Source organism: Delphinapterus leucas, chromosome 3 (genome assembly GCF_059928025.1).
Source record: "Delphinapterus leucas isolate spDelLeu-1000000601 "Yukka" chromosome 3, BTC_Dleu_Yukka2, whole genome shotgun sequence".
Classification (NCBI taxonomy): Eukaryota; Metazoa; Chordata; class Mammalia; order Artiodactyla; family Monodontidae; genus Delphinapterus; species Delphinapterus leucas.
In genome coordinates, this window is record NC_143131.1 from 118,715,621 (window position 1) to 118,735,189 (window position 19,569).

General features: G+C 47.5%; 3 protein-coding genes across 8 annotated transcripts; 2 read left to right on the top strand and 1 right to left on the bottom strand.

The window, feature by feature from the left end:
- Nucleotides 1-231: 231 nt before the first annotated feature.
- On the top strand, nt 232-5,674 carry TMCO6 (transmembrane and coiled-coil domains 6). 6 transcript variants are annotated; one of them, XM_022588987.2, is made up of 12 exons: nt 232-375; nt 510-622; nt 2,151-2,266; nt 2,373-2,556; nt 2,815-2,919; nt 3,096-3,181; nt 3,396-3,530; nt 3,747-3,858; nt 4,096-4,159; nt 4,303-4,397; nt 4,809-4,976; nt 5,227-5,674. In XM_022588987.2, the coding sequence occupies exons 1-12, from the start codon at nt 291-293 to the stop codon at nt 5,338-5,340; spliced, it is 1,377 nt and encodes a 458-aa protein (XP_022444695.1). In that variant the 5' UTR covers nt 232-290; the 3' UTR covers nt 5,341-5,674. The 6 variants fall into 6 exon arrangements, with proteins under 6 accessions (XP_022444695.1, XP_022444690.1, XP_022444693.1 ...); XM_022588982.2 differs by having other exon boundaries at nt 233-375; nt 3,973-4,159; nt 4,303-4,385; XM_022588981.2 differs by having other exon boundaries at nt 235-375; nt 3,973-4,159.
- Nucleotides 5,675-5,747: 73 nt separating this feature from the next.
- On the bottom strand, nt 5,748-7,532 carry NDUFA2 (NADH:ubiquinone oxidoreductase subunit A2). The gene is given in 4 exon segments (XM_022588989.2): nt 5,748-5,864; nt 5,866-5,948; nt 7,153-7,259; nt 7,382-7,532. Coding segments are annotated over 4 exon segments (318 nt in total). The 5' UTR covers nt 7,483-7,532; the 3' UTR covers nt 5,748-5,837.
- A 141-nt stretch (nt 7,533-7,673) lies between these two features.
- IK (IK cytokine) lies at nt 7,674-19,454 on the top strand. The gene is made up of 20 exons (XM_022588990.2): nt 7,674-7,803; nt 8,368-8,434; nt 9,413-9,505; nt 10,238-10,297; nt 11,120-11,287; nt 11,467-11,581; nt 12,043-12,113; nt 12,206-12,252; nt 13,144-13,307; nt 15,403-15,511; nt 15,859-15,898; nt 16,060-16,273; nt 16,523-16,541; nt 17,010-17,088; nt 17,348-17,428; nt 17,683-17,740; nt 18,573-18,661; nt 18,864-18,972; nt 19,148-19,182; nt 19,267-19,454. Exons 1-20 carry the CDS (start codon nt 7,788-7,790, stop codon nt 19,292-19,294), a joined length of 1,662 nt encoding a protein of 553 aa, XP_022444698.1. The 5' UTR covers nt 7,674-7,787; the 3' UTR covers nt 19,295-19,454.
- The last annotated feature ends 115 nt before the right edge of the window (nt 19,455-19,569 follow it).

The window sequence follows — 19,569 nt, forward strand, 5'->3', positions numbered from 1 at the left end:
GGAACGGGCAGCTATCTGGAATTCGCTCGTCTAGAGCTCCCACTCCTCCTCTAACCTTCGCTCCGCCCCGTCCCGCCCCGTCCCGCCCCGTCCCGCCCCGTCCCGCCCCGTCCCGCCCCGTCCCGCCCGTGGTCGCTTCCCCGTGTTCCGCTCCTCCTTCACTTCACGTCATGCCCCGCCCACTGGCGCCTCCCCTTCCGCTCTACGCTGCGGCTGCGCAGTCCGTACCATCTTCTAGACTCCTGGGTTCCGTTGCGTCGTCTCTGGTGCAGGTTTGCTCCAGTTCCAGCATGTGGAGCCGACAGCGGGGCCGCCTCAAGCCGTTATGCTGCGGGGTGGAGGAGCTACGGTGCCGCCGGCGGGAGCGGGAGGCAGGTGCGGGCGGGCGAGGGAACACGGGAGGATGAGGGTATGGCGGTCGGAGTAGGGGTGAGGAGGCTTCCAGGGTTGGAGATGGGTTCTGGGTCCTGGGTGCCCCTCCCATGATCAAGCGGCTCCTTTGCTCCCAGCACTGCGGAAGGCACGGAGAGAGCAGCAGCTAGTCAGCAAGAGGCTGCTGAGAGACGAAGCCTTGGAGGAAGCCGAGGAGGGATGTGTGGCCATGATCTTCGGGGAAGCCGAGGTGAGGGGGCAGGGTGCTTGGTGAGATCCACACCAGGTAGCGGCAAATACCTTCTCTTGTACTCGAGGTCCGCCCCCAAACCTAAACGCGGTCCCTTCAACACCTCCTTCCGTCTAGTGGGCCAAGCCGGAAACCAGGGAATCACCCTCGACAACTCTATCCCTCATCCCCACATCAATACATCATCAAGTCCTAGCCCCCCCACCCTTTTTTTTTTACCTCCTAAAGAGCTGTGGAGTCTTTTAAATGGCGTTGCCATCACGATCGCCACCACCCTCTTCTCTGAATACTTAACAGCAGCCTCCTAACAGGTCATCTGCAGAAATTTTGCCTCCTCAAGTTAATTCTCTATACATCAGTCAGATGCGTCTTTTAAAAACACAGAGACCAAAATCCTTCCTGTGATCTACACAGTCCAGCATGGTCTAACCTCTGCTACTTCCAACCTTATCAGTTCACTCATTTCAGACAAATTGTCCTCTTTTCAGTTCTTGGAACAATATACCAGGCTCTTTCCTGTCTCAAGGCCTTTGCATTTGCTGCATCTAAAGTGGGTCTGCAGAGTATTAATCATACTAATTGTTTGCTTGTTACCGTTTCTCCAACTAGACTTTAAATCCACAGGAACCTGGACCTAATCTTATTTGTCATCAGTGAAAACTCAGATGCCTATACAGTATCTGGCATATAGTAGATGCTCAGTATTTATGGAATAAGTGAATGAAAGAATTTGTTTCAGCTCATTTATTCATTCAGCAAGCATTGGGTATCCCCTGTTTATATTATGTTTACATATATAGTTTACAAAGCACTTATACCTAGGTTATACCATTTATTCATTGTGTGCTTACTTTATACCAAGGCACCTATGCTGGGTACTGAGGTACAGAAAGATGAAGAGAGAGTCCCTTTCTTTGACGTGTTCACAACCCATTGAAGGAGACAGATGTGCTCCTACCTGTCATGAAGGAAACATGAGGCACAGTAGAAACCCCTGAGTCTTCCAAAGGGAGCCAGAAAGAGCTAACTTCCCGGAGGCAGTGAGAGCAGAAATCTAAAGGAAGTGGAGGACCTGGGGAGGGTATTCCAGGCAGAAAGAATAGATTATGCGAAAGCTTGGAAGCATTAAAAAACACGTCATGTGATGCGCAGTGTTGTTGCAGTGTCGGCTGCATGGGGAGAATCGCTAGAGGGATAGGTTGTGTCAGGCTGAGAGGTTTAAATGTTATCCTTGAAATAACACAGTAAAAAGGCAGAGTAGATGTTATGCTCTTTTCTCAGGTGAGAAACTGGGGTTTAGTCCCCTGTAGCGTAAGTGGCAGGGCTTGTATTAAACCCAGTTCTGATTCCCTCTTCTGTCCACTCTACTGCAAGGTTGGCACTTATTGGCCATATTACTGTGAATGATGAGTTCTAGGAATAGTGCCATATTGAAGGGCTCACAGCTGAAGTGGGAAGAGCAGAACTCATGCCTTGCTTTCTGGCAATTATGTGTTGCCATCTCTCTTCTCCCTGCCCTGGGCTCCAGATCCAGCAGTTCCTGCGGTTAGCCCAGCGGGGGACAGAGGAAAAGGAGAGAGAGGGGGCTCTGGTCAGCCTTCGGCGAGGCTTGCAGCGCCCTGAGACGCAACAGACCTTCATCAGGTCAGTGCGGGTGGTGTGAGTGTGTGGCTGGGTCTCTGAGGGGTGGACAGGAGTGTGGGGGGGATGGGCCACTGGCTGAGCAGGGCTCTGGTGCTCACTCATGTAGGCTGGAGGGCAGCATTCGGACCCTAGTCGGGCTCCTGACCAGCAACCAGGCCCTGCTGCAGCTTGAGGCGGCTCGGTGCCTTCATGAGCTCTCTCACTCTGAGCAGTCTGCAGTAGTTGAGGCCTGCCTGCCAGCCACTTCCTACCTTCTCACCTACCTCTCCGGTCACAGCTCAGACTTTATAGTAAGCCCTGCCCCTTCCTACCTTGTTCTTGGTTTGGATTTAAAAATTGTGCTTTTGGGTCCAGTTTGAGCTGGCAGGTAGGCAAAAGAGGAAAACCTGTTTCTCCTGATGCCCCCAGACATACACACACCCATCATCTCCCATTCCCCTGTGCCCCGATCCTCAAGGACAGGTATGCTCCAGCTTCCCCACTCCCACCCCTACCCCACCCCGGCCTGAGACAGGCCAGGCCCAGTGCTTTTGTTGTCCTGCTCTCAGGAGCTCTGTCTGTATACACTGGGTAACCTGATTGTGGAGAGTGAGGCTGTGAGAAGGCAGCTCCTGCCACAGGGCATTGTTCCGGCCTTGGCTGCCTGCATCCAGGTAAGTGTCCACCTCCTTGCTTCCTCTCTGGGCACCCCTCCCCTCACGTCTCTCCACATGCCCCACCTGCTTTGGGTAGGCAGCTCCAGCCTCTGCCCTGTGCTAAGGGGTTGAAAGTCTCAGGAAATCTTATGGCCTAGGTTCCAGAGTCAGATCCCTACTCTGTCTGCTTCTAGTCTCCCCATCTGACTGTGCTGGAAGCTCTTGGATATGCCTTGTCCCAGCTTCTGCAGGCTAAGGAAGCTCCAGAGAAGATCATCCCGTAAGTAAAACTGAGTCTCCAGATGTGTACGCAGGTGTGACCTACTTGGTAGTGTAGCTCCTGATGCCTGATCGAGTTTTGTTTCCAAAGCTGTTGCACATTTCAACCCCATGTGCCTGACTGGGAAGAGCTTTGGGTTTGGACGCTTTCCCACCTGCTCTCAGGGTTTGGGAAGAGTGACTGGCATCTTGCCTTCTGTGGTTCCTACTCACAGCTCTGCTTCTACTGACAGCTCTGTCCTGGGCTCCACTCTCCCACAACATATGCTGCAACTGTTGCAACCTGGCCCAAAGCTGAACCTTGGAGTAGCTGTGGAGTTTGCCTGGTGCCTTCACTATATCATCTGTAGGTAATAGGCCAATTGGGGAAGTGCCACAAACCTCCCCTGGGGCTTCCTTCCATGACACTCAGGTTTTTGAACTTTGGTTTCTGGAATTGTTGTGGTGAGTTTTCCTTGTTTTATGGTCCTCTCTTCTTGGAGCTCAGGAAACCCACAGACCTAGGCCATTTGCCACCTTAAAGGTAGGATTGACCGAGTAGTGACTACTTGCTTCCTATTGCCCAGCCAGGTCAACAATGCCCTGCTCATCACCCAGGGTGCTCTGTCCACCCTGGGGCTGCTGCTGTTGGACTTGGCTGGGGCTGTCCAGAGAACTGAGGATGCAGGACTGGAGCTGGTAGGTGAAGAGGACAGGTCAACCTCTGGGTGACCTTTCTTTTTACTCAGCTCCTGCTCCAGCGTGCAGGTTGCCCCTTCCTCCTTAAACCTGAACCCTAACTCGTCTTTGCAGCTGGCATGCCCTGTGTTTCGGTGTCTAAGCAACTTGCTAACAGAGGCAGCAGCAGAGGCTGTGGGAGGGCAACTGCAGCTCCGAGATGAGCGTGTTGTGGCAGCCTTATTTATCCTCCTGCAGTTCCTCCTCCAGAAACAGCCCAGCCTGCTTCCTGAGGGCCTCTGGCTCCTTAACAACCTCACTGGTAAGCACCATAATCTGCCTAGGTCTGGGCCTTTAGATACTGGGAATAATTCCTCATGGCCTGGGCTGACAAGGGTAGGATTGGGAGTGGGTTGGTTTCACGCCCCAGTTGGAGGAACTTCACCCTGACATTTTCCCTTCCAGCAAACAGTCCTAGTTTCTGCACTTCCTTGCTCTCCCTGGATCTGATTGAGCCCCTCTTGCACCTGTTGTCTGTATCTAATGTGGTGAGCGTGTTGGTAGGTATTGGGGTCACTTGAGTCCAAGGTCTGGTGGCCAAAGTGTAAACAGTGGGAGCAGCCCTGAGCCCTCAGAAGTACCCTTAGCTGAGAGCTGGCAGGTGGTGTGGTATGGATGGCTTCAGGGCCAGACCATCAGTCATAGACCAGACAGTCTAGGTGTGAGTCCCTAAACTGTAATTTACTAGTAACTAACCTTGGGCAAATCAACTAACCACCTTAGGCTTCAGTTTCCTCATTTATAATTGGGAATAGTAATCCTACCTGAGGGTGGCTGAGGGGATTACAGAATATGCATATAAAACTGCTTGGCACAGTGCCTGAGCATGTGGTCAGCATTCCACAGAAGCTATCGTTAAAATCTTTGGTTTTCATCGTTTGTGCTGACTGTGTACATATATCTGTCTGCAGGTGCTCACGGTTCTGTGCAACGTTGCAGAGAAAGGTCCTGCTTACTGTCAGCGTCTATGGCCAGGGCCCCTGCTCTCCTCCTTGCTGGACACGTTGGCCTTCTCTGACACTGAAGTAGTAGGCCAGAGTTTGGAGCTGCTGCAACTGCTGTTCCTCTATCAGCCAGGGGTGGGTTTCTGGCCTTAGTCCCCAATCCTTCTGTTCTGAAGCCTCTGGTCTCACCATGGCCCCTTTCCTTCCAGTAACTTTAGTCATTGCTCTGGGCCTGGCTAGCCTATGTGGGCTCCAGGTCCAAACTTCCATACTCTTGTTGGGAATGCATTCTTCCAAGAAGAGGTGGGCTAACCCATAAGGCTGTGGTAATTGCGTGTTAGCACTGAGGGACCCAGTGTTGAATCCTTTTCTTCCCTGCTCTCAGGCTGCCCAGGCCTTCTTGCAGCAGTCAGGGCTGCAGGCCCTACAAAGGCATGAGGAGGTAGCACAGCTCCAGGATCGTGTGCATGCTCTCCAGCAGACAGCTCTTCATGGGTGACTTGACTTCTCAAAGTCATGTACTTCACTCCCCATCTCCCCCACTCCCCAGCTTCCTGGCCCACAGAGCCCCTTTGGGAGGTTTAGAACCATAATGACATCATGCCCTCTGCTCCCACACCTAAGCCTAAGTTAAGATCTCTGGATCCCAGCTCCTCCTGTTTTACCCAGCAGTGTCCAGGCGGGAGGACCAGAGGGAACCCAGTGTGGCCTACTTAATCTGGGTCCATAGAATCTCCTTTTTTCTTGTTCTTTCTTTCTTTTTTTTTTTTTTTTCTTCAGCAGCTGGTGGCTTTTGATGGGACGGAATAAAATAAGTTTTATTTTTATATTCAGCTGCTTTGCCTCATTTGATTGCACAATAAGGGGTAGTCGGTGGAATGAGAAACAGAACATCCTGAGACAGCATTTTCAGCACAAGCTTTATAAAGAGCAGAAGAACACATTTCTCCACATTGTACTCAGTCCAGCAGAGCTCAGGCTCTGGGGCTCTTGCTCTTAATCCTCAGTGGAGGCTTCAGGCTTTGCCACATAGCACATTCTCCAGGGCTCTGGTTACCTGATCAGCACTGAAGTTGTTCAAAGAGACATTCTTCTCTTGGCCAAATGCTGAAGAGAGAGGGAGGTGATTAAGTATCCGCTCTGCACTGTACGGGCTACCAAAGTATAATACTGTCTTCAACTTACAGTCTTGGTAGGATAGGAAGGGTAGTAGAATTTCGGCTGATTCTGGGCGGTCATAATGGGAAGGAAAGTGTTTCAGGAACGTTTTAAGGGGCATGGTAGGCATTTATTATTAACCATTGTGAGCAGTGTATTACATGAGCCTGCCTTTTAATGGTGCCCATTCAGTGGCTCCCATTGTTCATCTAAAGTTATTTGTGTCCATCTCCTCTAGTCTACTGGCTTTTGGGAGGAAAACCTTTGTTCCTCCTCCAAACAATGTTTAGTGCATGGCATACTGCAGTTGTCCACTGTTATAATGGATATGCCTTGGGTGTGACTCCCTGCCGTCCTCCAGACATTGCTAGGGTGAGGTTTAGTTAAAAACCGTGATTAAAAATACCATTATTCAGTAAGTATAAATATTTATTGTGTGTCCCTATGTGTCAGGCAACATGACAGTTACTTTCAAATTGTGGTAAAATGACACATAGGTAATATATTAATAAGTATGTGGTAAAATTGTATAGGGTAAAGGGGCAATGTTACATAACTGGCCAGGGAATGCCTTTTTGAGGAGTTTGAATTATAACAAAGAGCCAGCCATGGAAGTCTGGCAGAAGTGCAATCTAGGAAGGGGGAACAGAGGTAGAAGCTCAACCCTGTTATACATACTAGCTGAATAACCAAAGAATCCACCCCTCATATTAATTAAGGTTAAATGAGATTTAGGCAGGAAAGCACTCAGCACAGGGCCTAGCAGTAAGTGCTCAACACAGTCATTATTTTAGGTTTTTACTATTGAGATTCTCACACTCTGTCTGGACCGGCACTGACCACACAATTTGGAAGGACCTACACTGATGGACTGGACCAGCATCCCTTCTCCCCTATCTGAAGCCTGTTCTGAATTACAAAGACGACAGCTCCTGATCCCTATGCAGGACAGGGCCCGCCTCCACATAGATGTTATTGGGACACAAAGCATCCTGTAACCCTGCGAATGTATATTTCCTTATCTGCAACGAGGTCAACAGCAAGTCCGAATTCAGACCCTGAACAAGTTTCTGTGTGACCTTGGGCAGCCCTTTCTTTTCTCGAACCCTTGTTCCTCCACCGGGGTCTCAGGTCCCCGGCGTCCTGTGCTCACCATAGCGGGCCCAAAGCTTGGGCTGCACATCGGAGCACTCGCGGATTAGGATGGGCAGGTCGGGGTTCGCCTTCTTCAGCTCCACATAGCGTTTCTCGATGAAGTCCCTGCAAGGCCGAAGAGAGCACCGTGCGTGCGGTGTGGGTGCGGGCCTCCTCAAACACCCGGGAGGTCGAGGTCGTGACCCCGGCGTCCCGAAGCCCGCCCGCCTCACTGGGCCGTGCCTCACCTGACTCCCAGGCTTCCGGGCGAGCGCTGGCATAAGTGGATACGAATCTCACGGAGGCCCAATTTGGCACGGATCCCCCTACTCGCTGCAGCAGCCGCCATCAGGGCTAGTACCAAATCATCCGCCCTAGACCTTCCGGCCAAGTGATCCTATCAGACCAGCCGCAGACGCTCCAGCCCCGGGATAGGTTGGCTGACGTAAGGGGCGGGGCCAAGTTTAGCCAATGCCATAAAAGCATTACAGGTCAACTCTTACTCGGATTTCTCCGCCCTCCGTTGCGGCGGAAAAGCTGGGGCACGAAAGGCACTGTGGGTGGACTGTTGAGGTGCATTGTGGGGAGTCGCCTGTCGCTGCCGTGTTGTTGTAGGGTCCTCGGTCGTTGCTGGGTTGAAATACCGCGGACGAAATGCCGGAGCGAGATAGTAAGGCTCGGGTCATCTGCCCTTTCTTCCCCGCGGGACTCGGGACACTTGGCGCGTTATTTTGACCTCAGAATTTAAGCCGGCTGTGTGCGCGAGGGTGGAGGCGGGCCGGGATGTGACGCTTGTAGCCTGGCGAAGCAGTTGGGCCCCGAGCGAGGCCGGGCAGCTCCAGACTGTCCCTCAATCTTGTCCTTGCCCCAACCCACGACAGATGAGATTTATCTGTGAACCACCCCCAGACCCCGTCACTTAATTTTTGGTTCCGTAAATTTATCTTTCGTGTAGTATCTTAGGTGTCATCTTCAAGAAGTTTTTGCTGATCCTCCAGCGCTGGTTTAGGGGCCCCCTCCTCTGAGCTCCCATAGCTCCTTGTATTTTCCTACTTCAGCACTTGTTACCCTGTATTGTCAGTGTCGATGTTCTTGCCTTTCTTCCTCACTAGATTGTGAGCAACTCAACTCGACAGGAAAAGACGTCTGTATTGTTCACTACTAGATCCCCAGCTTTTGCACAAGACCTGACTCTAAAGAGATTGATTAAATTAACATCAATTCCTTTTCTTAGGCGAGCCGTTCTCCAACCCTTTGGCCCCAGATGGCCATGATGTGGACGATCCTCACTCCTTCCACCAGTGAGTGTTTTGATGTAGAACCATGGGAATGAGCTGGGTAATGAGTAAAGTGGTGGTGGTGGTGAAAGAATTCTGAATGTCTTGTCAGCAAGGATGACCAAAAAATCATACCGCTTGCCTCTTTATCTTTGTGAACTTTAACTGGATCAGGCCAACTGCGTAAGAGTATTAGAGGGGAAATTAAGGCAGGGAGAGTGCTAGTTTTTAAAATTGATGTTTAATTACACGTTATATAGGAATTAATTCTTGTAGAAAATTAAAACATCAGAATAAGGGTAATGTTGTCTTTGATAACATCCCCAATTCCATCCCCTTTCTTAGAGGTAACCACCGTTACCTTTTTTACACTTATCTTTTTGTCCTACTCTTTTTAAATGCATTTGTGTACACACATTCATATCTGAGTAAAATACATCATTGCTTTGTGAATTAAAATATTAAAATTAATCAGATATATTGTCTATATATCAACTTTGCCACCCGTGTTGGGTTTTTTTTAGTAATTTATTTATTTTTGGCTGCATTGGGTCTTTATTGCTGCACGAGGGCTTTCTCTAGTTGCGGCAAGCGGGGGCTACTCTTCGTTTCAGTGTGCGGGCTTCTCATTGTGGTGGCTTCTCTTGTTGCGGAGCACGGGCTCTAGGCACGCGGGCTCAGTAGTTGTGGCTCGCAGGCTCTAGAGCGCAGGCTCAGTAGTTGTGGCGCACGGCCTCAGTTGCTCTGTGGCACGTGGGATCTTCCCAGACCAGGGCTCGAACCAGTGTCCCCTGCGTTGGCAGGCGGATTCTTAAGCACTGTGCCACCAGAGAAGTCCAATTTATCAAACTTTTTAATCGTTAACAGTCTGATGCATTAAAAGTGGCATGTTCTTTGTTTTAATTTGTTTTTCTCTGATTTCTAGTAAAGTGAACCATATTTTTTACATATTCCTTTTCCAATTCTTATTGGGTACTAATGTTTAAAATTTTCGCCCTCTAGATCAAAACTCACTAATGAAGACTTCAGGAAACTTCTCATGACCCCAAGGGCTGCACCTGCTTCTGCACCACCCTCTAAGTCACGTCACCATGAGTAAGTTCTGGGGTGATCCAATCTGTTTCCCATCTCCTTCCTATGGAAAATTTATTGAACTAGTTATCTTAGGAACTGGAAAGCTAGTTCTCTTTTGAGGTCCATGGTTCTGATTCTCTGCCTTTTGAGATTGAAGCTCCAGGAAAGACTGGGATGCTGTATGGATCTCATTTTTTAAAAAATATTTACTTATTTATTTGGCTGTGCCGGGTCTTAGTAGTGGCACACGGGATCTTTCAGTTGCTGCATGCAGGATTTTTAGTTGTGGCGTGTGAACTCTTAGTTGCGGCATGTGGGATCTAGTTCCTTGACCAGGGATTGAACCTGGGCCCCTTGCATTGGGAGCATGGAGTCTTAGCCACTGGACTACCTGGGAAGTCCCATGGGGATCTCATTTTTTCTCAGAGTATGTTCCATGGACCATTTGTACTAGAGTTGCTGCTGGTGCTTAAATAAGTAGATTTCTGGGTCCATTCTAGCCCCATGGACTCAAATTCTAGGGCAGATATTAGGGAATATATAATTTTAACAGCCCTTCAGGTGGTTGTGATGCTTTCTAAAGCTTGAGAACCACTCACCTACAAATATTGACATGGATCTCTGCCTGATTGAAACTGGTCAGCTATTGCTGTGGTCAGTATTCTAAGCCTTTCTTCAGTCCTCAAAGCCACTTCTTGGGGTTTCTGGGGCTGTGGCAATATTTCACAATCAGTGAATTTCTTTCTTTTCTAGGATGCCAAGGGAGTACAATGAGGATGAAGATCCAGCTGCACGAAGGAGAAAAAAGAAAAGGTAAAGGAAGGATGGAAGAGTGTTGGGTTTTATGATGGATACTGTTCGGGGAAAAGGAGTAGGGGCTAGTTATGAGGCAAGAGACTGAGGTTTTCCTTCCTTGTCTTGAGAGTCTCTGCTTTCATAGTGGAGAGGAATGATATTTAGAATGGCTGTTTAGGGCTTTGGAGTCAGCTTGTGTTTTAATCTCATCTTTACCAGTTTCTAGCTGGATGCTGTGGGCATTTTGTTTAACCTCTCTAATCCTCAATATTTTCATGGGTGGAATCAAGATAGTGATAATAACTGTTATCAGGTTGTCATGAGGATCAACTGTGATAGTCCATGTAAACACTTAGTACCAGTGCCTGGCATATAGTAACCACCCAGTTAATTTTGGCTGCTGTCAGTTATCATTGTCATTGCTATTATTTATATGATACTAAGCTTCCTAGACCTGGTACTTTGCTTTTTTCTCTTTTCTTGAGGAGGACTGGCAAGGAATGATATATTTTCAGGTGATATTTGGAACGTGATAAAAACTCAGAGACTTCCTGGTTGCCGTATGGTAAAGTCTCATACTTGTAGAGACTCGGTGATGTAGAGTTAGGTGACATCAAAGGATTCTGAAGTGACAGTTGGAGTATACTATGGTGGCATTAGAACAGTGTATCTGTGAGCTGGAAGATGCTGTAGTTCTGTTTTTGAGGAATATCAAGAGGTGGCCAGCAGTTCTATGAGGACATATATGAGCTTTCAGCATAGAGAGTTGGGTGAAGGTATAGGGAAACAGGCAGGAACAGTTCTGCTGAGCCTTACACATTTGCCTTTCCCTGGTCACAGTTATTATGCCAAACTTCGCCAACAAGAAATTGAGAGAGAAAGAGAACTAGCAGAGAAGTACCGGGACCGTGCCAAGGAACGGCGGGATGGAGTGAACAAAGATTATGAGGAAACTGAGCTGATCAGCACCACAGCTAACTACAGGGCTGTGGGCCCCACTGCTGAGGCGTGAGTACCGAGTGGGCCAGGGCATGGTTCCCTCAGCATTGCAAAGTCATACAATGGCAGTATGAATTCTTCCTCACATTTTCCTTGCTCTGGAAAGCCATTTCCCCATGCCAAGCCATTTCAAGAGGCACTTGCCACCCACAAAGGGTGGTTCTTATGTGGCCTCTTTCATTCTACAGGGACAAATCAGCTGCAGAGAAGAGAAGACAGTTGATCCAGGAGTCCAAATTTTTGGGTGGTGACATGGAACACACCCATTTGGTGAAAGGCTTGGATTTTGCTCTGCTTCAGAAGGTGAGCTTGGTTGGTAGATGGAGAGTAATACTAGCATGCTGAATGCTCACCTTTTGGGGTGAGGAGGGAGACTGCTGTTAGTTCAGACCATGTAGAAGAACTAACAGTGTCCCCTCTGTAGGACTAATTGCTATTCATCCTTCAAGTCTCAGCCTCAGTTTTATCTTCTTGGGTAAACAAACCTTCCCTGATCACCTGTGTATTGTTAAGTCTCCCCACTCCTCACCTCCCACTACCTGCACCCTTGCATAGCTCTTCTGTTTTACTTACAGCATTTATCACACTTTGTTGTTTAATTGTTTAATTTGTCTGTCTCTCTTTTTATAAGCTCCATTAGGGCAAGGACTATATTGTTTTGTTCAGTATTGAGTTCTTAGTTCCTGGCACAGTGTGGTATAATGGTGTTCAGTAAGGATATGTAAAGTGAATAAATGTCTAAACCTTACTTGCTTTCCTGTTAGGTACGAGCAGAAATTGCCAGCAAAGAGAAAGAGGAGGAAGAACTGATGGAAAAGCCCCAGAAGGAAACCAAGTAAATAAACATCAGGGAGAGCTTGAGAGTTTAGAAAGGAGGGGCCAAAAGTAGGAACTCATTTAGCAAAAATGTTCTTTTTGTCTTTTCAGGAAAGATGAGGATCCTGAAAATAAAATAGAATTTAAAACACGTTTGGGTGAGTACAGAATTTCTACACTAGTGGCTGTGCATTCCAGGGGAATTGTAAGGAATTTAGTGCTCTGGATGGAATATGCTTCCCCTTTCCCTCAATCTACTTTTATCTCTTTTTTGTCCCCAAACCAGCTACTTCCCACAAAATACTCTAATAGAACTCAGATGTAGACTTAGTTATTTCATATATATTACTAATATCCCCTCAGTTAGGTTGGAAGCTCTTTCAGATTTGGGCTTATCCATATGGGAGGTAGCATGGTTGATGATTAAAAACTCAGAATTCAGAAACCTGCATTTGACTCCTGTAATGAAATCACACTAAGCATGTGATTTTGGGTGCAACCAACTTAACTTCTCAGCTTCTGTTTGTCCACTTGCAAAAATGGGGTTAACGTTCACCTCATGGGATTACTGGGACGAAGAGAAATAATACATGCAACATGCCTATCACACTGAGCATATAGTAGAGCTATTTTTTCCTGTCTTCATCAGTATTACCTTAAACTTCATCCTTCTTCCTCACAGGGCCTAATACAATGCTAGGCACATAGTGCCCTTGAGAAGGCAATGTAGGAAGGGTGGATAAGAGCTCAGGCTTTGGAGTTAAACGGCCGGGGTCGCATTCTTTGTTCTGTCGCTTAGTAGCTATAGGACTTGGCAATAGTCATATGACTTAAGTGGTAGTAAAACCCTTACTTCTCAGCCTTAGTATTCTTATCAGCTAAAAGGAGATAATAATGACCACCTCACAGGGCTGTTGTGAAGACTGAATGAAGCAAAGCAAGCATAACACTTGGCATGGTGGCTGGCACACAGTAACCACTTAGTAAACAGTAGCTGTTATTGTAGAAGTTTCTCACTGGCTACTTGCTGCTCTTACTCTTTTTTGTAGGCCGAAATGTTTACCGCATGCTCTTCAAGAGCAAAGCATATGAGCGGAATGAGCTGTTTCTTCCAGGCCGCATGGCCTACGTGGTAGACCTGGATGATGAGTATGCTGACACTGACATCCCCACTACTCTCATCCGCAGCAAGGCTGATTGCCCCACCATGGAGGTGAGTGACCCAAGTCCCGAGAGCCTGCTACGTGAGCCTCAGACCTGGGAATCAGCTTCACTTCTGCCCTGAGCCTCATCTACCACATTTAACCAAGGCCTGCCCACCTTTTAACCTCCTAAATCTCAGTTGAATCCATTCACTTTTCTCTATCTCCACCAATAACACAATAACATTCCAGTCTAAGCCATCATCTCTTGGGACTTCCCTAGTGATCCAGTGGTTAAGACTCTACTTCCAATGCAGGGAGCATGGGTTCGATTCCTGGTTGGGGAAATAAAATCCCACATCCTGTGCAGCATGGCCAAAAAAAAAAAAGTCATCATCTCTTGTTGGAACTATTAAAAGGGGCTCCTAGTTGGTTTCCCCACTTCCACTGTGGTTCCCTTCCAATATTCTATTTATTTTTAGTATTGTTGAGATGTAAGTCACATACCAAACAGTTCACCCCTTTAAAGTGTACAATTCAGTGGCTTTTAGTATTTTCATAGAATTGTACAACCGGCATCAGAATCAATTTTAAAACATTTTCATCACCCCAAAAAGAAACCCTGTACTCTTTAGCCGTTACCACTCCCCACATCTTTCCGTCCCCTTTTCCATTATCATTTTTACACATGGCCAGAGTGATCATTTAACAGCATGACTTTTTCTCATCATGGTTTAGAAGGTTTTTTTTTTTTCTGCCTTCACTACTGTCATTTTTTTTTTTTTTTAAGATAATTTTTTAGAGCAGTTTAAAGTTCACAGCAGAGCTTCCCTGGTGGTGCAGTGGTTAAGAATCTGCCTGCCAATGCAGGGGACACGGGTTCGAGCCCTGGTCCAGGAAGATCCCACATGCCGCGGAGCAACTAAGCCCGTGTGCCACAACTACTGAGCCTGCGCCCTCGACCCCACAAGCCACAACTGCTGGAGCCCGCGTGCCTAGAGCCCATGCTCCGCAATAAGAGAAGCCACCGCAATGAGAAGCCCGCGCACCGCAATGAAGAGTAGCCCCCGCTCGCTGCAGCTAGAGAAAGCCCGTGCACAGCAACAAAGACCCAATGTAGCCAGAAATAAATTAATTAATTAATTAATTAATTTAAAAAAAAAGTTCACAGCAAAATTGAGAGGAAGGTACAGAGATTTCCCATATATGCCCTGCTCCCGGTTTAGAAGATTTGATGGTTTCTTTATTTTTATTTTTTTGGTTTCTTTATTTTTAAAAAATATTTATTTATTTTATTTTTGGCTGCATCGGGTCTTAGTTTTGCAGGATCTTTGTTGCAGTACACGGGCTCTATAGTTGTGGTTCACGTGCTCAGTAGTTGTGGCGCAGGGGCTTAGTTGTTCCATAGCATGTGGGATCTTACTTCTCCAACCAGGGGTAGAACCCGTGTTCCCTGCATTGGAAGGTGGATTCTTAACCACTGGACTGCCAGGGAAGCCCCTTGATGGTATTTTAGTGTTAGGATAAAGACCAAAATCTTTTTTTTTTTTAATTAATCAGTTTATATTTGGCTGCATTGGGTCTTTGTTGCTGTGTGCAGGCTTTCTCTAGTTGCGGTGAGCGGGGGCCCCTCTTTATTGTGGTGCCCGGGCTTCGCGTTGCAGTGGCTTCTCTTGTTGCGGAGCACGGGCTGTAGGCGCGCGGGCTTCAGTAGTTGTGGCTTGCGGGCTCCAGAGCACAAGCTCAGTAGTTGCGGTGCACGGGCTTTGTTGCTCCCTGGCATGTGGGATCTTCCCTGACCAGGGCTCAAACCCGTGCAGGCAGATTATTAACCACTGCGCCACCAGGGAATCCCAAGGCCAAAGTCGGTATCATGGCTTGTGAGGCTCTGTAACTCCTGGCCTCTCCAGCCTCTTTCTACCATGCTTCCCAGTTTATTCTCCAGTCATCCTGGCTTTCTTGAATGTACTAGATTTACTTATGACCCAGGCCGTTGTATGCAGTTTCATCTGTCTGGAATATCCTTTTACAACACTTCCTTTCCCTGTCTTCACCTATTTAATTCTCACTTATCCTTTAATTTGTTAATTTGTTAAGTAAATGAATGAGTAAATGAAGAGAGTCCTGCTCAGTGGGATAACATTCTTGCTCCTTGGGGGTTTTCAGGCCCAGACCACACTGACCACAAATGACATTGTCATCAGCAAGCTCACCCAGATCCTTTCCTACCTGAGGCAGGGTACCCGCAACAAGAAGCTCAAAAAGAAAGATAAAGGTAATCTGGAGAGTTAGGGAGAGAAACCTTACCCCTGGAGGGGCATCTGAGATGGAACCAAGGTCTCCTCGAGCTTCCAGAACATTGGGAGGCTCCTGGGGACCAGAGAAAAATGGGAGCAGTGGAGCATTAGCAAGGGATGGTTACATCCAGGTTCTGTCTGCTCGACCCACCCAGGAAGCAGTGGTCAGTTTTGAGGCTTGAGGAGGGGGAGTGTGGGGTAGCTTTTGTTGTCCCATCTTTTAAACAGAAGATGTTTAAAAGGGCATTGAGAACTGAAAAGCATGGTGAGGCTGAGTGGGAAATAACTCAGGAGTGTCTTCCTCACTCCTCTCTTTATGTTACAGGGAAAATGGAAGAGAAGAAACCCCCTGAGGCTGACATGAAGTATGTATCCTAGCCCTTGCCCCCTGATCTGAGGGAGGAAGGGCCTCTGGGTTTCCTGTCTTTGGCATTTGGGGGAGGCCTTGGTGTGAGAATCTGGAGAAATGGCCAGGGGAAATGGAAGTTTGTGTGACCTTGTCAGCTAGGGATCTCTGTTTTCCTAGTATATTTGAAGACATTGGGGATTATGTGCCCTCCACAACCAAGACACCTCGAGACAAGGAGCGGGAGAGATACCGGGAACGGGAGCGTGATCGGGAGAGAGACAGAGACCGTGACAGAGAGCGAGAACGCGATCGAGAGCGGGAGCGGGACCGAGAGAGAGAAGAAGAGAAGAAGAGGCACAGCTACTTTGAGAAGCCAAAAGTGGACGATGAGGTGAGATGTAGTCCCGGGCACTAGGTGGCGGAGCTGCCCATCTCTGTGGCTGCCCAACCAGGTACAAAACCCCTCTGTTATATAGGTGGCTCATGGCTTCACAGAAGCAACTGGGTCAGTTAATCCAGGGTAGGAACCATCCTGGAAATGGGGGCAGGGGGTAGGGTAGGGAATTGATTCAAACTTGAGGGAGAGATGAGTGGGCATCCCTCCTGGTGACACTCACTTCAGTTTCTGTTTTCTTTCTAGCCCATGGATGTTGACAAAGGTGAGTTTTACCCATGGCATCTTGCATTGGCTCTGGCAGTGCTGCTTTCCTCTGGGCTGAGAGTCTGACCCAGAACTCAGAGTTGCCAAGGGTGGGATTGGGGGACTTCCTAGTTCTGGGTTCTCGGAAGATCCGTGTCTTGCTTTATGGAATAGACGGAAGATGAGTCTGGAGTTCTGTCTGTCTTCCTGGGCAAGGGCAGGGCATATTTGCTCTGTTTGATATAATTCTCCCAGCTGTGGGGTTCTGAAGACGTGGGGCGGGTTGAGTGGACAGTATTCTGGGCACACTAGTGCATCTCAAGCAGAGTAGCTCATTTTGAATTGGAATTTGATTAAAACTTTGTTAGATAAAGGGTTCTGTTGCTTAAAAAATGTTGTTATGAAAGGCACAGGTGGGAAGTGTGTTGTGGGGAAGAGGTTGTAAGCTCCTTATTTCAAAGTCTGAACAGAGTTCTCTTTCGCCCAGGACCCGGATCCGCCAAGGAGCTGATCAAGTCGATCAATGAAAAGTTTGCTGGATCTGCTGGCTGGGAAGGCACTGAATCATATCCTTTATTTCAGCGTGTTCATTCCAACTCCACCTGCCTCCCTGCTTCCCCACAACCTCCCCGCCCCCATCTTGCTCTTTCCCTTTTGTGCTGAATTTTGACAAGGATGAAGTCATGACTTTCCCCTTTCTCAGAGGACTCATTCATGTTCACAGCCCTCTCCTTAGAGTTTTCATGTTGGGGCTTCTAGCCCTTGGCCCTTCCTGCTTGAAGTTTTTCTGCTATTGGGAGAATTATTTTCTTTAACATAACATATGCTGAAGAAGCCAGAAGACAAGAAGCAGCTGGGAGATTTCTTTGGCATGTCCAATAGCTATGCTGAGTGCTACCCAGCCACGTACGTGAGACTCTGTTACAAAGAAGGGAGGCTGGGATGATTGCAGAACAAGGTGGGGGGGGGGAGTGAGGTGTAAATTTGACTTGTTGGGACCCAGGGGTACTTCTTACTGGGTAAAGTATTCTGTTAGGCTCTGAGTGGGAGGCCTAGGAGGGGTGGTTGTTCCTAGGCATATAGCCTCTTAGTGGTAGGTTTCTGCATGAACCATAGGAGTCTGGGTCTGCACCATCTCTTTAACTGTTGCTTCTCTTTAGGATGGATGACATGGCTGTGGACAGTGACGAGGAGGTGGATTATAGCAAAATGGACCAGGTGTGGAGCTGGAAGGATGGGTGGGGACAGTTACTCTTTAGCGCATATCCCCTTCCCTCCTCCCAAATGATCTGTTTCATTTTCTGGGCCTCATCTTCCTTCAGCTGCAGCAATAGGAACAGCAGCATTGTGGGGTCCTGGGCAGCTTGACTGTTTTAAAGCATCTGTACAAAGTCAAATGAGATAGGGCCATAAATATATTACTTTTTATTTTCTGTAAAGTGCCAGGCTCTGATTTCCATCCTAGGGAGTAAGCAGGCCTTTAGTGCACATGTAGAAAGGGAAGAAGGAATTTCAGTTTTTAGAAAATAACTGGAAAACAAACAGAGTTTTATTCTAGCCAGGATTGACATTTTCCTCTAAGCCTTAAAACAAAAACAAACAAACAAAAACACCAACAAACACTAACACCATTAAGGGTGAAGAAGTGTCATATACTTTTCCTTGTTTTCTCTGTACTGCAATGCTTAATAGCATGGTTTAATTCTGTCTTGGAGCCTTGCTTAACCCTGGCTCTGCCAGGTATTGGTTTTGTGACCAAGCCAACTTATTTTACTGCTTTTTCCTCAGTTTCCTCATTAGAAAAATGGAGAGAACTATAGTTCTTTCTTAATAGAGTTTTTGAGAGAATTAAATAAGATACATGTTTAGTGTTCAGAATGATGCCTGGCACATAGTAAGTACACAGTTAACATTTATTATTGTTTATTAGGGTAGGATTTATGAATGATAAAACCTGGGATTATGGGAGAGCCTGGCTTTAATCAAGGGCTAAAATCTCATTTCCACTGACATCTTTTCCTTCCCTGCCCCCCATTCTGTCCTGCAACAGGGTAACAAGAAAGGCCCTTTAGGCCGCTGGGACTTTGATACCCAGGAGGAATACAGCGAGTATATGAACAACAAGGAGGCTTTGCCCAAGTGAGTCTTGCTACTAAATACAGCTAAGAGTGAGGAGAGGGATGGTGGTGGGGGTGGACTAGCCCACAGCAGGTTAGAGGGTGTAGTCTGGCTGAAACATTCTGAAATCGGTTCTCTGCTCACCGGGTCTCCTGGGAACACCTTGCTACTGCTATTCAACCTCGGATGACTTCTTCCCTCAACTGCCCTTTTTTTCCCTCAGGGCTGCATTTCAGTATGGCATCAAGATGTCTGAAGGGCGTAAAACCAGGCGCTTTAAGGAAACCAATGACAAAGCAGAGCTTGATCGCCAATGGAAAAAGATTAGTGCGGTAAGTGGGACTGGTTCTGGGTGGGAGAGCTTCAGCTGGGAGGAGATACTGGCCCACAGATTCAGGAACAGGCAGTGGGTCAGAGAGCCATGGAAGTAGGAGAGAGGTCAGCCTTGGGTCTCAGGTGAGCTTAGACTGGCAGCATAACCATCAACTGTAACTGTTCTTTTTGCAGATCATTGAGAAGAGGAAGAAGATGGAAGCCGATGGGTGAGCAGCAGCATTCTTCCTGTGTGAGACTGGTGAGAACTGCTTAGTGTATTGATCTTATGCTCATTTCTCTTTCTATTGCAGGGTTGAAGTGAAAAGACCAAAATACTAATCTCTGGTTCCAACCCCAAGAATAATCTCCACAAGGATGTGCTCTCCACTGCTCGCTTTCTACAATTCCAAAAAAAGTTGCACGATGTTTTTTTTTTTTGTGAATGTATATAAAATTTCATTGTATAATCTTTTGGTTCCATTAAAATTGGTTAACCTGCTCTCTTATCTTCTCTACGTTGAGGGCCCAGATGCACCAAGAGGGCTTCTAATTCCATATACATGTGATTGTATAAAAATCACATGGAGAAAGTCAGCTCAGTCCTTTCCTGAGCT